We start from the raw sequence: 18,367 nt of genomic DNA on the forward strand, positions 1-18,367 counted from the left end.
TATATAGGGTTTTTATCGCGGTTCTCAAAGAATTAGTTTGTAAGCACTTTTTTAAATTATCTTTATTATATCTATTATGAAACACATATATATATCTAACATAACCAATGCAAAATTTAAAATAAACTATCTTTAAATTGAAATTCTTATGAAACTAATTAAATTATATAGACAATGTAAAATTTGAACAAACTATCTTTAAAATTGAAATAATTATGACACTAACTAAATTATATTAACAAAATTTTGTACCTTTCTTTCACTGAATGCCTAAATGAAAATGTTCTCCAAAATAAAGATTTTAATCACCACTCAATGTCTTCGTTCTCAGCCTCGGTTATCCTTGTTTTTGTGAAATTACTTTTTCCAATTATCAGCTTCCACCAATTTAAAATATTTTTCTGCTTAACTGTATTTATATTTATTCTTCTTTTTAATACACCAATCTCCAATCACCAAATATTATATAATTTTAATTTTCAATTGATACTTTCTTCCATTATCCAATTACCATTTTTACATAACATAATTTTTAATCTTCAATAATATTATCTTTATACTGTTTCTTAATCTTCATGAAACTTATTATATTGAACATCTGGACCTTCTGACTGACTATCTTGAACTTACTCAACAATTGACTTCACTAACTAAATGTGTCTGTCTTCTAACTAACTTTCTTACTAACTGACTGGCCTCATAGTAACTGTAACTGAACTTTGAATCCAAATCACCGGGTATTTATATCTTTTTCCATATTCCAGAATCATCTGGCAAGAAATCCTATTAGAATTGTTCCATTTCCTCCATATGAATGTTCTCGAAACAGTATATGTTCGATTATGTCCATAGACATAACCATATTCGAGAACGTTCTACCTTAAACAAAGGTTAAATTCTGTATTCTAGAGAATTCCTTTCTTTTCTATCGAGAATTTTGTTGACATTTAGGCTTTTCAGATCAGAATATAAACTTAAATCAGTAACTTAAACACTCTAATTTAATAAACTACACATTTTAAACAACATATTATTATAACCCCACTTATATTCGTAATTATTAATTTCTGTAACTTATGACACTTATTCAAAGTAGGTATATCTGGTTGCCTATGCACATGGCTCACTTAAATATATTATAATTATAAAAAAAAACTTTTTACACTTATTATATGCTAATTTCTTAATAATACCCTCATATAAATAATTTTTATAAAATTCTCTAGTATATAACTTATAAATTAATTTTTTAAACACTATTTTTCCTCCTACGTCCAATATCATTTCAATATATATATATATATATATATATATATATATATATATATATATATATATATATATATATATATATATATATATATATATATTTAAACCTAGAGCTAAGATTAATAATGTTATAAAAATTAATATTAAACTAAACTCACCAGTCTTCCGGGATGAACCGCGTCGATACAGTACTACCCACGGTTGTATCGGGAAGCGATGGAAATATATAAGCATCCAAATAATTTTAATCGGATAGAAGAGGGACTGAAAATTAACAAGACATGGATACCAATATTAAAATCCACAAACATCCTTCCCGCCAAACACGAAGAAAGAAAAGCTATTATAAGCAACGACACGCCCCCTTAAGCCGAAACCAGTGGAGGGGAGGCGAGTGGGAAATATAAATATTGCCTCCGTAGTACAACGCAGCGTCATTGTTCGACTCGAGCAGTCGAACAGTACGGACGTGCTCAAGAGAGAAGCGTGCTTAGGTGGGGGCGACTGACCTATTGTCAACGGAGCTTTTCAGCTCCCGGTGGGTAAGACACCGAGTGTGGCATAGGCACTTGTCCTACGTATTAGCGAAAAGCGGATGCGAGGTTGTTACTAGTTAAACCGTCGAGGAGCTGTTTTTATAGGCTGCTCGCGGAGGCTATAATAGCTTTGCATTTGCGGAGAATTCGGGATCACTTCAGTGTGTCGTCAGGGATGACACTGTTAGGCCTTGACATTTGACAAGGTCGGACAGAAACGGCCCCTGCTCCTGAGGTGTGAGAAACAGGAAGAGGATCCCTCACTGTGAATACAGGGAGTGAACTACCGCGAGGTACCTGGGACGGCACCCAGTAAGCCGTACTGACAGCGGTCAGTCGGTGGAAAAAAAACAGAGTCGTCTAAGTAGAATTTCTTATATCTTATGAACTATTTGTTCACTGCCTTACGCCAATATGAGTGATATTCCCCCCCCCCCCCCAGAAAGTGTTGTCACGCAGGTGACAACACAAGAAGAAGAAGAGAATGATTTAGCCAAATCATCAAACCCCTCTGTTGATAGCTCGATCGAGCTATATAATAAATTTATTAAATCGACTAATCCCGCGATCAATGACATAGAAATCGTGATATCTTCTGACGATGACTCCTATCTGCCCGAGTCGAAAGAAGAAAAAAGCGAAATCGACACCGATGACGATGTTAATACGATGGACGCCATCGACGAAGAGCCGAGCCCAACCGCAGATTCGCGCGAAGCCCCGCCCCCAACTGTAGTAGAGACACCACCCGTCGTGGACAACGTCTCCAAAAATGAAGCTGAGCCCGAAATCGGCAAGAAAATGAAAAGGCTAAGGCCCAAAGAAGACTCTCCAGAAGACGAAGAAGTAAAGAAAAAGGCCAGAGAAATGGCGGAAAGGGAAAAGGCCAATGAGCTTTTAAGGTCGGTCAATGTACTGACGGAACAGATCAAATCCCTAAAAGAAGAAAGCCGTATCCGCGAGGAAAAGGCGAATAAACAAATCCAAGACCTTCTCGCTCAGATGACTGAGCTGAGAAACGAAAATAAGGAAAATTACAAGGAGATACAAGAACTTGTACAACATATAATGGCATTAACAGCAGCCAAGGAGAAAGAAGAGTCAATAATGGAGATCGACCCGTGGAAAGCCTCCCTCGATAACGACGTTGTAAAGCTAGTTGAACTAGGAATCGGTTCACCTCCCCCCGCAAAGTCATCCGGTAGCAAGGGCAAGCCTAAAGAGCCGGAAAGAATCATAACAACCAAAGAACCTGCAGGTTGGACACAAGTTCAAAACAAAAAAGGAAAAAAGACAGGCACCACTACTGAGAAATCAGACAGTAGTGTAAAAACAAAAATAAGCGTCGCCGAAAAGCAGACGCAGATAATAAATCAGCGGAAAGAAATCGAATTTAACAAGGCTGCGAAAGAGGCTCATGAAAGAAGCCAGAAAAAGAAAACTGCCCAAAATAACTTGAGCAAAAATAGCCAAGTTGAAAAAGAAAACGACGTACCAAAAGACCCACCGCAAGCAAGCGAGGAGCCTACAGTAAAAGAGCCGAAACCACCGGCGATAATCCTAAAAACTGTAGGAGAACACCAAAAAATCCTGCAGAGATCAGCCAACCAAGGCATAATATCAGTCAATAAGTTTGCACGATCAGGCAGATCGATTGTTATTAACACAAAAACTAGAAAAGATTACCTAGGAATGGTACACATCCTAGAAGAACACACTCCAAAAGTAGAATTCATCGCATATCCCATAAATAGCGATAAACTAAGAGTCATTATAAAAGGGCTATCTGCTACTACTAGCACAGTAGCAATTAAAGACGAACTATATAATAAAGGAATAGAAGCAACAAGGGTGATCAATATAATATCCAAAAAAGCTGATAAAAAAGTACTGCCACATTTCATCGTCACCCTCAAAGAGGAAGACGTTGCAAAAATCAAAAAAATATCTGATATATGCTACATGCGCATCTATGTGGAGGATGAATTCAAAATCACAAAAGACACCCTACAGTGTTATAACTGTCAAGGGTTCTATCACAGCTCAAAGGCTTGCCATTGCAGATCCAGATGTGTAAAATGCGGAGAAAACCACATCAGTAACGACTGTGAGAAAAGCCGGGAAACCGACCCCAAATGTGCAAACTGTGGTGAAGCGCACACAGCAAATTATAGAGGATGCTCTAAGGCCCCCAAAAAGAAAACACCTGCCCCAACAAGATCGGTAGGAAGACCCATAAACAGCGCTCCAATCAACAAAGGAGTCAGCTACGCACAGGCAGCGAAAAAATCCGCTGAAACCACCACAGAAGCTCCAGCACAACCACAAGAAGTGTCGGTACAGGACGCAGCTACCCTTATCGCAAATTTCCATACAGAGTATAATAACAAAATGATAGAAATGATGTCCATGATGGACAAAGCAACAAAAATGATGACTGCATTTGGAGAAGCCGTCCGTAAATGTTAGCAAACCAAAACGAAGATCTACGCATTGGGTCATAGAATTCCGGCGGAATATTCAAAAAGATCAACCTTCTGGATGAAATAATAAACAGATTAGAGCTCGATATCGTAGCCCTTCAAGAAACCAAACTAGTGGAAAGGAAAAAAAAACAAAATTTCCAGGCTACGATATCTATAGAACGGATCATAGAGCATTATCAGGAGGAACAGCTATATTAGTCAAAAAGGGACTCGAACACGAGCACATCCCAACACCAGACGGACTGGTGACAATGGAAGCCACAATTATTCGACTTAAGGCCAACAACGAAACACTAAAAATAGTGTCAGCTTACGTCAGACCACATGATCCGATTTTCAACGAAGATTTGAGCCTAATACTGAACTCAGAAGAGCCAACTATAATTATTGGAGACCTAAGTGCTAGATCTCCCAATTGGTTTGACAGGACGACCAACCGAAACGGAAGATATCTCTGTAACCATCTCGAGAACAGACCGAACACATATGTCATCGGACCAACAGAACCGACATGTTTCCACGGAGAACTCCCTACGTATCTTGACATTGAAATCCTACACAACGTAGGTCAACAATACAAGATACACTCTCTAAATGAAGGCGATTCGACACATAACCTAATCGTCCTGACCCTGGGCGCAATAGAATTGAACTATTTGCAGCCCCACAACAGAAAGAAGACAAGTTGGCCAAACTTCAGAAGAATTGTGAGCGAGAACATCGGTAACATCCCAACAATTAATAATATTACAGAACTAGAAGATAGTGTAATAAAACTAGAACAAGCAATAAACAATGCTATCGATGCCAGCTCCAAAACCAAAACAATCACAAGACAAAAAGGAGGAAGATTCAGGGATATAAGTATAGAACTTCAAAACCTAATCAAAGAGAAAAACCGGAGAAGAAGAAGAGCCTACCGCACAAGAACGGTAGAAGACAAAAGGATTGCAAATGAGCTAGACAGGGAAGTGAAAATACAACTTCAAAATCATAGAAATGAAAGCTGGAACTCCTATATCGATGAGCTAAATCCTAACAAATCCGCCTTCTGGAAGTTATCTAAAATCCTCAGAAAGAACAAGAAACCCATACCTCCCCTACACGGAGTAAACGGGATTGTCCATACGGAAATCGACAAAGCCGAAGTCATGAAGGACGAATTAGAAAGGGCGTGTAGAAACAACGAACACCCCGACAATGACATAGACTTTGAGGAAGAGGTAGAAAGAGCAGCGAGAAGACTTAGAAGGAAAAAGGGCAGAATAGGTATTACACATCACAAATAGGGCGCTGAAAAATCTACCAACAAAAGCTGTTGTTTATATCACTAACATAATAAACAGCATGCTAAAACTACGATATTTCCCAGATAGGTGGAAAGAGGCACACGTAATAATGATTGCAAAACCTGGTAAAAACGGCACATTTCCGCAAAATTACAGACCTATCAGCTTATTATCATCTATAAGCAAGATAGCGGAAAGAGGCATACTAAAAAGACTCAATGAAGAATCACAAATGCTAGGAACCATACCAGAGGCTCAATTCGGGTTCAGAAGCGAACACTCCTGTGAATTACAGGTACTACGACTTACAGAATTTATCACCAAAGGATTTAATGAAAAAATGTACACAGCTACAGCTTTTCTGGACGTCAGCAAAGCCTTCGACAGAGTCTGGCACCATGGACTCATCTATAAAATGAATGAATTTGGTTACAGTGAGGCGATGACATGCCTCCTTGCGTCATATCTTGCCAACAGAAGGTTCAGAGTTCGAATAGGGGCAACCCTATCTGAAGTCGGGACCCTGGAGGCGGGTGTGCCTCAGGGAGCGGTGCTGTCGCCTTACCTGTACACCATCTATAAGGCCGACACGCCAAAAGAGCCAGGCTCTCTGTTGAATCTTTACGCTGACGACACAGCAATAGCTGTTAGCTGGAGAAACCCGGATCATGCAGCTAATCATCTGCAAAGAGCACTAAACAGATTCCAAAGATGGTGCATGAAATGGAAAATAGCCCTAAATCCAGACAAAACACAGGCTGTAATGTTTAGTCACAGAAGAAGTGTACCAAATCGCGAAATTACAATCGAAAACACCCCAGTAGACTGGACCAACCAGACTAAATACCTAGGGGTACATCTAGACAAGAAGCTAACGTTCACTGAGCACATCAATCAGCAAGTACTCAAAGCCAAAGCGTTGAAAAGTCAGCTCTCAACACTTATAGGAAGGAAAAGTAAACTACGATTTAAAACCAAAATCAGGGTTGCGAATAGTATTATCCTGCCAGTCCTAACATATGCATCCGCAGCGTGGGGACACACCTGTAAAACAAACAGGAAAAAGATACAGACCACTCAGAATCAAATAGTCAGAGATGCCCTCAAGATACCAAGGTACGTACCCTTGACATACGTATATAGAGACTCAGGACAAACAAGAATCCTACACACACTAGACGAGAGAGCATATGAAATTTTCAACGGACTAAGAAACCACCCAAGCAGAATGTTAAGAGAGCTGACTAACTACAATGAAAACATAAGGACGGTACATAGAAGACCAAAACAACAGATAGCTCGATATAGGGAGAACCCGAACGAATAAATAAAGAATGAGATGGTTGCAAGAAGAACGAACAAAGAAATGCAGTCATTCAGAAAACACACCAAAAAAACTCTGGCGAGAGGGTACGCTTTTCTTTTTAGGTTTTTAGGTAATTATAAGTCCAATATACACCGGGGTGTGTGAGAGCATTAAACACTTGGGAATGCACACCCCAATACACGCACACACATAGGATTAAGGAAAAAAGGAAAGAATTGTTGCCCAGGCATTTTATAGTCCCGAAGCCACAAGGAAGTCCACAAAAAAAAAGTGTTTTCTGATTAAATAACGTAAATTCATATTGATATATTCATACTTTTCATTAAACCGTTTCACGTAAATTTACCTTATATAGCAAACATAGAAGGAGCCCGTCAGGCCTTCTATATACCGCCCCGCGGACTAGGCCCTTAAGGCAGATCGAATGAAAGATCTACTCGCGAAATCCGAGCACTGAGGTCATGTGCGGCATACATGGTCTTGGTGGCCGGACCCCTCTCGGGTGCTCAGCCGGAGAGGAGAACAAAATTTATTTTGCCAAATCGGCGGCTGAGTGACCGAGCACACACTCTTTTCCGGACATAGAGTCATCAGCTCAGGCTGATGGCTCTATGGTCGGAACACACGCTCTTTTATCTTTTTTTTAGGGACTCAAGTCCCGACGTAAAGCTAGAGTAAAATCAATAGAGTCAGTAAAGTAAATAGGGAGAAAAGCCTAGATGTGGCTACCCCTACAGTTAGGTGGCATAACCACATTCACTAAAAACCGAGGATGTCCTATTACCCAGGGCATCTTAAGTAAATTTCAGATCATAAGCCTCCTCACGTAAGTCACACGATGAGGAGGGGTGGTGGAAAAGCCTGGGGGTCAGATAGGTACCACTTCGACTAGCGAAGTGTGACCGGTTTGATCTTCGGACATGTGGATCCCATTCTTACATTGGTATACACATGTTCCTAGGGGCAGGGTTGATCACTGCGTGTGTGTGTGTGTGACACAGCGTCATTTTCAGGTTACAAGCGAAGCAGTAACATCTCCAGAAGATGCCAACCTCTAGTGTTGGCGAAACGTCGAGAACTAATCTCAGAAGACAACGGCCTAACAGCCCGAACAAACAGTTTAACAAGTTAGACGATGGCCGTGAAAGCCTAACGCAGTTTATCAACCTGTTATGTACCTTATGGTGGTAAAGTATTATGTTATTGAGGCTTCTTTCAATTGAAATTGGTTAGACAATTAGTTAACACCGTTCCAACACTTGACAATACAATAAATAAATACAAAAGTCAAAACAATAAAATAAATATCATTGAGTTGTATTTTATAAAACAACCGATTTAAGGTATCCCAAAAATCCAAAGTGGAATAATGAGGTACTGTTAAAGCACCGTACTGTTAAAAATGTATAAGATCCTCTTGTAAGATTAAATTAGTTATTGCATTAGTTTGAGTTTCTAGTTTGACAGTTATAAGAGGGTTAATATTCGGCAGATTTGATCAGATTTCACAAAACTGTCTTCTTCTACCAAATTATCGTTATAGTGCTCTTGAAGTATCTTCATTTTAGAGATATTTTTAGTGCTTTCTTACAGACTGTCGTAACATTACCGTTTGTTCTGCTACTGTTCGTATAATTAAATTGTTATCTTTGCGTTAAATTATTATCTTATCTTATCAGTATTACAAAATTTTCAATTGGTACAGACACGTCTTAATGTTGGATTGAACGTAACGGTTTTATTTTAAAGTGAATGCGCTAATGTAGGTACATTATAGATCAGAGCGGATCTGTGAAAAAACGACCACACTTGGATGTGAGAGCTGGCATTCGGATTTTTCTAGAAAAAGTTGTGTGATAACTTCAGTAATAATAATCCACTTATCCTCCACCTCAAATAGGTCGGTAATAATAATAAAAAAAAAATATTTAAAAATTACTAAAATCATCTTTTGTATTCTACTTTCCTTGCTCATAACCTATATTAAAACGATTCATTTTGGAACAAAGTCGAAATAAAATAGCAATATTTGAATTTTCTATAAGATACGACTGGTTAAAATTGTTTTATTAGTCTTGCTGCAAAATCGAAATAAATACAAAAAGGGGGAAAACAAGCCTTTTTTGAACAACTTAGATTCCACTTAGGACCTTCATATTCACCTAGAAAATCTTTATAATATAGATACATATTCAAACAGTCCACCAAATTTCATTAGAATAGATTTAATAGTTTTTGTAGAATAATTTTGCAATTTAAATATTTTCTTTAAATTGAAATTCTTTAAAATCTTGCATAACAAAAACTAGACCATATAGAAGTTTGCCAATTTTTTGGCTCATAAACAAATATAATATCTCGGCAACTATTAGTTTAAATTAAATTCAGGAAACAGAGTTAGAAAAGATTAGGCAAGACGCTTCTTCTAAAAGAAAAAAGTCAAATTACGGTTAGTAGTTTCTGAGATACAACCGGTCAAAGTTGACCGACATTTGCCACCAAGTTATAAACAATAGAATGGTAATCTTTGAAATAATGCCTTTTTCTTTCGGAAATGTATTTTCTGGGCTTCCAATGCAGCAATATTCTTCATTTTATTAATTTTCTTCATTTATTCTATTTAACTCGAATAGAGACACCTAAATAACGTATTACCAAATCCCAAAGATGCTTTAGTTGTGTTATAAATAAATATAATTGTTTATACCAAAATAAAAGTATATATTTTTTCCTATGTTGTAGACTTTTGTTTTACTTACCAAACGCGTATCTTTTAACGCCCCTAAATACAAATATTCTCATTTGAAAGCTGTATAATCATTTAAACAATATTTGTTTACACAAACTAAATTTTTTTATGATATAATAACAAAAATAAACTCCACAAGTTCTTCGCCTTCTTTTGTCTTCCTCTCCTGCTCCTTCCAGGAAGCCGTAGATCAGCAATTCTTCGTATTAAGTAGTTAACGTCTCGACGTTGAACGTCACCAAACCATCTTAACCAATGCTTTCTCTACAAGAAAACTAAGTTCCTCTAGCTGGCTGTGTACCATGTTTCACAAAAATTTATTTAAAAATCCTTTATAAAAGGTATACAGTGAACGGCTAAATTATGGAATAATATCATTATTTCGAGAACCGTCGAGTTTTGAGGGAAATCCCGAAACAGGTCGATTTTTGTTATAAAATACCCATCTTTTAACGTACATGGTGTAGGGATGACGTCACTAGTGTAGGTGTAGTGACGTAATGGTGTTTTAGTTATATACCTTTTATAAAGGATTTTTAAATAAGTTTCCACTGTCACTCCACTCATCCATCCAAGCATTCTCATGTTCGCCACATGCATTCGTTGTTCATCTTTCTCTTGAACTGCCCAACATTCAGTTCCGTACGTCATAGATAGTATTAGGTGGCATGGCTGTGGCATGATTGAAGTTTTATTGGCATTTGTAAATTGTATGGCACAATTGTCAAAATAATAGTGTAGGAAATAGCATTCACTTTTTGTATGAATTCAAACTGCGATTCTTCCTCGTTGCAAGAATAAGAGTATGATATTAAACTTCTTATAAACAAAGAACTTAAGATGATCAAGGGAAAATAGTGATAACAATGAATATTAAATCAATGAAAATTTGTGTTGCTATAGAAATGATAATAGAAAAATGTATATAAATTGTATATATTGTTGTATAATTTTTAATAAAGTTTACATTAAACATTTACTATTGCATTAGAAGATAATTTATTAGGATAAGATAAGTAGATTTATTTCGATTCAGATGGTGATGTAATTTATCAAAATGGGTAAAAAAGACCTTATAACCATTATATGAGAAAATAGAAGCAATTTAACCATCTTCGTCATTAGTTGAGTTGTTCCAGAAACTTAGTAACAAAGTATTGTTCTAAAGCTATTTTTTATTAATAACTTAACTTAATATTTAATATTTTTATTTGGAATATGCTACAATTTTACTTTAAAATAGGTTAATTTTGACGTTTCGTTCTCATTCAGAAATCGTTCTCAAAATACAAAACGTTATAGCCTAAGAGCCCATGAACACCAGAGCTTCGATATTTTATAAAGGATGAAAATTTGTCAGCGCATACATGTACGAATGATGGACCATTATGCAGTTTAGGTTATCGTGGCTTTGGCATTCTTTCAGATTATTGCTAAAAATTACGTCGTTCGTTGCCGGCACTTCGACGAAGATACGCCTCGACGAACACCAATGGCGACAGCCGAAAAGAAGACGAATTGACAGCCGAAAATAAGAAGATGAATTAACGTTGACAGACAAAGAGAAGAAGTGTGTAATTTTTAATCAACCTTATATATTTTATAGACGATGATTAGCGTAAGAACTTTTAAATTTTCTCAATTTATATTTTACGAGTAATTTTTAATCAACCTCGTATATATTTTATCCACAACGAATAGCGTAATAACAAAAATTCGTTTATTTTTCAATTTATATTTTACGAGTAATTTGCGTATATAGCCTCGTATATATATAATTAAACTTGGGAGTCTGTCAATTTTTAAGAGATTAAACAGATTCTGCAATAATCCACTAATTTGTTTATTAAAATAATAATTAAATTTTCTCCTTTTGTCGAAACAAAAATATTTTTTTTCTATAGGGTAAACGTGCAATTTTACTGGCCTACAAAAAATCATTAAAACATGAGTCACTTGCTACAATTGTGATACTTGATTATAGCAAATATACGTTTGCAGTTACTGACGACTGAAAAATCAGACGACAGATAATTTCATGAAATTAATCGCCAAAATTCAAGATAAAAACCCCATAAAAACATTATTAACAGATAAGTATCCGGGAATTAATTCCAAAATATTTAGAAATCATATAAAACATTTAACTATTGAATTAATTTTTACAGCAGTAGACTGCCCATTCGCCATTAGCTTAAATCAAAGACTTAATTAAAGATTAGTGAATAGAATAAGATGCAAACAAAATGTGAAACTAGAATAATTAGAGCATGGGTAAAAATAGCCGAAGAATGTATAAATGAATACAATAAAACAAATCACTCCGTAACCGGATATATTCCAGAATATTTTCTTTTTGGAAAAGCAGATCCGATTGTTCCCGAAGAACTGTGCGTGACAACAAATTTATCAAAAGAAACAAATAGGCTATAAAAATTCGATACATCATGAATTTAATAAAAAACTGTATGACAAAAACAGAAAATTCTATTAATTCAAAGAAGAAAATTGGGCATATGTAAAAAATAAATTAAACTAAATAGAACAAAAATTTGACGAAGTAGGATTAGGTCCATTTCAAATAAAAAACAAATACATTATATAAAGTAGATATTGGATAAAAAAGAATAAAAAACATGAAATATATGAAATGATCATACTTTGATCATTTCAGAAATTTCTAGAACAAAAAGAAGAAATCCGAAGATTTCTGAGTGTTCGAAACCAAAATTTAGATTTTTGCCTAAATCTGTGCCTTCTGCAATTTTCAAAGCAATCAGACGATGAATGTAACGACATGGAGAATCTACAATTACATTCCACGACATATTGGTTTATCTAGACAAGAACCTCTTTCGTGAACTGGTTTCTTATATTTAAAATACGAGTAAATAAAGATATAGAAAAGACCGTTGACTTGATTTCACATGTAGTGCCTCTACAATTCGCTTATAGGTATTTCGTCCCAGCAGAACTCATCAGAGCAACTGAGTAGAAGCCCTTTCTACCCAGTCGCTCGTTTTCTAAAAAGATTTTTGAAATTTGTTTTTAGAAAAATTTTGAAACCACTTTGAAACCACCTTCAACTCATTCCTCTAGCTGTTTGATCAACTACTTTATTATACGATGTTTTAACGTTATTGTCGAGAATTTTCTTTTCAAAATGTTAAATAGTCTGTTTCCAAAACCGAACAACCAACGCACTAACAGGTTTTCCGTTATTAATGTATATTTCCGAATAGTAATACACCAAAAGGCCAATGTCTTTACTATTATAAATTTCTTTAGTTTTTGCTGCAGTCAGATATATGGCCCATATCTCTGAAATGATAATAATAGTTTTTCATTAAACATTAGTTTTTTTTTAGATGAATTGAAGCATATTATTGGATCAGAAACGACGAGGCGAGGTTTACTTACAATTTTCGATCTTTTCCAAAGACCAATATTAAATCGTAGATTACTCTATGTTTTATTAGAGGGAATACTGTCTACTTTGTTTCCCGAGAAGGATATGAATAAGTTGTTTATTAAACTATATTCTAAGTCAAAGAAAAACGAACAGATTAATATTCAAAAATCTAGCTGATGATTTATCTAGGTATATTGTTTTTTGGTTCTTACCATTATAGTATAGGTATAAGATTATAGTATAGATATAAAATTTCATACTACCTACATTAAAATTTTTATTTATGATATTACAATATTTCAATTTTATTTAATTTTGTAGGAATCATGATTGATAATAATTATTATTTTGATGTTTGATTTATAAAATAAAGACCCTCGTTTCTGTTTATATTTTTTGTTGTTGATAACTAGTTTTCGATTGTTATATGGTTGCGTACAAAGTGGCGCCAAATATGAATATTTATATTTTTTTGATTTTAGTCAGGAAATTTAATATTAGGGAATTATAGTACCTATGTATTAGTTTTCGTAAGATAGAATGTAATTATAGATATTGCTTAGTTTATCAATATCAGTTTTTTTAATAAAGGCATTGATATTTATTTATGCATATCATTTCTAAGAATTCTCTTTTATTTCATTGGTTTTCAAGTCTTAATATCTTAGTTTCATTGAAATTAAATGAATGATTCTTATTAATTGTATGATCTATTAATATATACCTTACATACCAACATTAACATCCAAACTAACTAAAGTCTTTGCTAACTATTCTCAGATTAAAATTGGAACTAAAAATATTAAAACATTAGCATCATTGTATACAAAAACTAAATCACCTATTAGCATTGTGGAAAGCTCGAATGTAGTTTATAGAATACCATGCGAAAATTGTTATAAGTCATACATCGGACACACATCTAGAAATCTAATACGGAGACTAATATTACATAAAAGTGACCTTAGAAATAATAAAAATACGTGTGCATTAATAGATCGTGCAATTAATAAGAATCATTCATTTAATTTCAATGAAACTATGATATTAAGACGTGAAAACCAATTAAATATAAGAAAATTCTTAGAAATGGTATGCATAAATAAATATCAATGCGTTAATAAAGAAACTGATATTGATAAACTAAGCAATATTTATAATTTCATTCTGTCTTACGAAAACTAATACCATAATTCCCTAATATTAAATTTCCTGACTAAATTCAAAAAAATTTAAATATTCATATTTGGCGCCACTTTGTACGCAACCATATAACAATCGAAAACTAGTTATCAACAACAAAAAATATAATAAACAGAAACGAGTGCCTTTCTGATCTAAATCAAACATCAAAATAATAATTATTATCAATCATAATTCCTACAAAATTAAATAAAATTAAAATATTGTAATTACATATATTATATATATATATATATATATATATATATATATATATATATATATATATATATATATATATATATATATATATATATATATATATATATATACTTTAAATAAGTTAAGTTTAATGTTTTGTGAATTTCAAAATTTAATGGATTAACCTCATGTTGTAAATTTTTATGTTAGTTTTATACAATGTTTTTTAATTCTAATTTCATTGTATTTACTGATACCATATTTTAGCAGATCCTGAAGAAGCGAATAAATTTTGCGAAAGCTAGATAAAAGAACAAAGTGTTTTATTTATCCTGTCCTATTAATGACTGCAACCACAAAATAAAACTTTAGTTTGTCAGTTTAGTAGGTCTTAACTGTTTTAAAGTCTTCGACCAGAAAAAAATTGAAACGCTCATCGTCAAAATCTCAAGGCTACCACAAGAGACGATTTTTTCGTTTGCGTTTAATTAAATCATTGTTTCAAATATTCAATATTTCTATTGACAAATTTTTTTTTTTTTTTGTTAAATCAAAGTTCAAGTTTTGAACTATTTTTAATGTTACTTTGAACCCTAAATGCTTGTTTTAATAATATTCCACTTCATCAAAAATAGACGAAATTAGTTCTCATTTACTTCTTCTATAAATCAATAGAATTTTCCATATGGCAAATTTTTAAGAATAACGATGAACTTTTTTCTAATTCTGCTATATTATATTATGGATATTTGGCATTGAGAAACTTAATATATCTTTGCGATTTTCTTGAACGCATTAAAAATGTTCATCTGAAAATGTTGCGTAGGTACATTTAAAAAGTTAGAATGAAATTCAGATTTTTGACTTTACAAAGAAAGTGTGCAAATTATGCAATATGGATATTCCCGAATAAGCAGAATATATATACATATATATATATATATATATATATATATATATATATATATATATATATACAGTGTAGGTAAAACTTTATGGTCGGTATGGTAAAATTTAACAGGATATCTAACGCAGATATAAAATCATATTTTCAGCGAACAGACAAAGATAACAATCATATTTCCTCTTGGTCTCCCCTCCATATTTCTTATTGCTGCCCATTGCCCAGTAGTAAGACGATTAGTTCCGATTAGTTTCAATTAGTTCCGATCTGAGATCTCTGGTTCCGATCCTAAGAAACTAGAGGTGGGTCGTTGAAATTTTTATCGGAACCGTTTTTCGTAAACTGTAACTACAGTATAATTGTTTATCAGTAGTTTCAAATAAACTAGTACACAAAAAACATATTGGCTATTATATTGAAAGAAACTAACGAAGGATATATTTATTATAATTTAAAAAATAAATTAAACAATACAAATAGTACTTACATTTACATGACACATTATTAAATCGCGAATCGTCTAAATTGACATTTAAAAACATACGTTTTTCCACTTTTCTTGTTGTTTCTTCTTTTGTTTAAAATTAAACCAGATGTTGAACATGTGTTCACAATGAACAGATTTTGTTACAATACTACAATATTTTATGAATATAGTGGTTAAGTTAGGATATACATGGCGATGGTTTTTCCACCACTGTAATGGACAGTTCCAATCACCGTTCGAAATTTTTTGTGGGTAATATCATCAGACAAATACATGTCGACTTCTTTTATATCTCTAGATACAGGTGTATGTTTAGATGAGTCATGTCTAATAAATTCATCAAAAATACACCATGGACTTAAGTCATCTTTATCAGTTTCTTTTTCTTGTACTGGTTGATTTTCACTAGTACAATCTTCTTTTTCTTTTTTTATAGAAGTAACCAGCTTCTTAACTCTTTCTTTTGTTTTTTATAACTAGGTATTCTGATTAATGAATGAGTTTCGATTTATGATTGATCTGCATTTTCAATTTTAAATCTTTATTGATAGTTCGTCAAAGGATTTATTTATTGTAAATATTCAATTATGAATTATTTTTCTTAGTTAAAATTATTGACCTAGTCTAAGAATAATATTTTATTTTCAAAAAATGCGCATTTGTAGAAGATGCAGCTTTTATGGTCCACTTTCTGAATATTGCAATGATTGAAACTTCTCCTGACGCATTTCTGTCCGTTTCGACTACTTCTACTACAAGTACTGACATACTGCCACCGCGACCCAAGCGTCAAATGGTGATGGATACTTCCATTAATAAAAATATTAGTTTAGAACAAAAGAAACAAATAGATATGGATTTAATAAACCTATGCAAAGACTCGTTTCATCCGTTTTCCATAGTTGAAGAACGAGCTTTTAAAAAGTTTGCAGGGTGGATTCCTGGATATAAACCACCAACAAGAAAAACTTGTTCATTACGTCAGGCTCATTACTTCAGGAATGTTATACCAAAACTAAGCAAATTATTAGATCACAAGTTGTTAAAGAAGTAGAAAATATCTGTATTACTACTGACCTTTGGACATATGGAGTAACTGAGTTACATTGCATTAACAGGACAATATTTAACCGAAAATTTAGAATTTAAAACGATTTTATTAGGCTGCTGCCATTTTTCTGGAAACCATAATTCAGAAAAGATCGCTTTTGAAATTAGTGAAATTATTTCACTAATTTCAAATTTCAGTTTCTAAAAAAACACATTTCAAAAAAAGTACCTAATCTTTTGAAAGGCTTTTAAAGTATCAATTACAACATATCAAAGTTCCCAAACGGCCAATCCAAGACGTGGAAACTAGGTAGAACTTCACCTATTACATGTTAAAAAGAATGACCGAGTTAGAAGAGGCAATCCGTTCCACTTTTGTATTAGTTAATACAGACTTAGCCTTGGACCAAATCTAAATAATGAAGACTGGATTATTTGTTTTCAATTTTCCCAAATTTTACGGCCTTAAGAAATAACAAGTACAATGAGTGGCCAAAAATACTTGAAGGGTAGTTCAGTGATTGTTATGGTACGCTGCCTTCAAGAATCTTGCAATAAAATTTTAGCAAACGGTAACCTTACATCCATAGTATCCGACGTAGTACAATTACTAATATCGGGTTTAGCAAAAAGTATTGTAAATGTGAACACTTGTTCAAAATCTGGTTTTAATTTTAAATAAAAGAAGAACACGGTTAACAAGAAGTAAAGTAGAAAAACTTACGTTTTTAAATGTCAATTTAGACGATTCGCGATTTAATAATAACGTGTAATGTAAATGTAAGTACGATTTACTATTTGTATTGTTTAGTTTATTTTTCAAGTTATAATAAATATATCCTTGATTAGTTTCTTTCACTTCAATAAATATACACATAAACGATAATAGCCATTATGTTTGTTTATGTAGGTACTCTCTTACTTGAAACTACTGTTAAACAATCATAGTTATTGTTTACGAAAATCGGTTTAGTTGCGTTAAGAGCGTAGGCGCAAAATTTCAGGCCAATGCTTTTTAAATGTATTCATTTTTTTCGAATCCTGAGAAAACTAACAAATATTTTTGAAAAATTTAAACGCAGAATGAAAGGTGACATTATTGCCGAGGGCCGAAATAAACAAAAAGTTTTTTTGAATGAGATACTTAAAATTCAAAATCACACTAAATTTTCTCTTTTTTTGCCCCTGTAACTTATTAAAATAAACATTGTAGAAGTTTTCAGAGACTTTCGGCCCTCGGTAATAATGTATTCTTTCATTCTGCGTTTAAATTTTTCAAAAATATTTATTAGTTTTCTCAGGATTCGAAAAAAAAAATGCCCACTTCTACTCATTCGTTACCTGTGTTCTACTTTGATTCGGTGCTTTGACTACGCGACATGAGACGTTGCCAAATAATTTCGTATGAAGGTTTTTTATTGTGGATTGATATTTCAATTTATTATTTTTATTGCTTATTTTAAATAAGCTTATTT

At 33.4% G+C, this 18,367-nt stretch overlaps 1 protein-coding gene across 4 annotated transcripts in view; it reads left to right on the plus strand.

The window, feature by feature from the left end:
- LOC140441409 (sorting nexin-13-like) overlaps positions 1 to 18,367 on the plus strand; it is a 1,016,720-nt gene that overhangs the window by 846,928 nt on the left and 151,425 nt on the right. Inside the window, exon 13 of one of the 4 annotated variants that reach the window (XM_072532123.1) lies at positions 13,025 to 14,381. The exons of 1 other annotated variant lie outside the window; for it this stretch is intronic. In XM_072532123.1, coding sequence (XP_072388224.1) covers positions 13,025 to 13,245 — 221 coding nt within the window. In that variant the 3' untranslated portion in view covers positions 13,246 to 14,381. Of the gene's footprint in view, positions 1 to 13,024; positions 14,382 to 18,367 lie in introns of those variants that run through there. 2 more of the 4 variants (XM_072532119.1, XM_072532121.1) reach the window with 2 other exon arrangements.

This window comes from Diabrotica undecimpunctata, chromosome 5 (assembly GCF_040954645.1).
Source record: "Diabrotica undecimpunctata isolate CICGRU chromosome 5, icDiaUnde3, whole genome shotgun sequence".
NCBI lineage: Eukaryota > Metazoa > Arthropoda > Insecta > Coleoptera > Chrysomelidae > Diabrotica > Diabrotica undecimpunctata.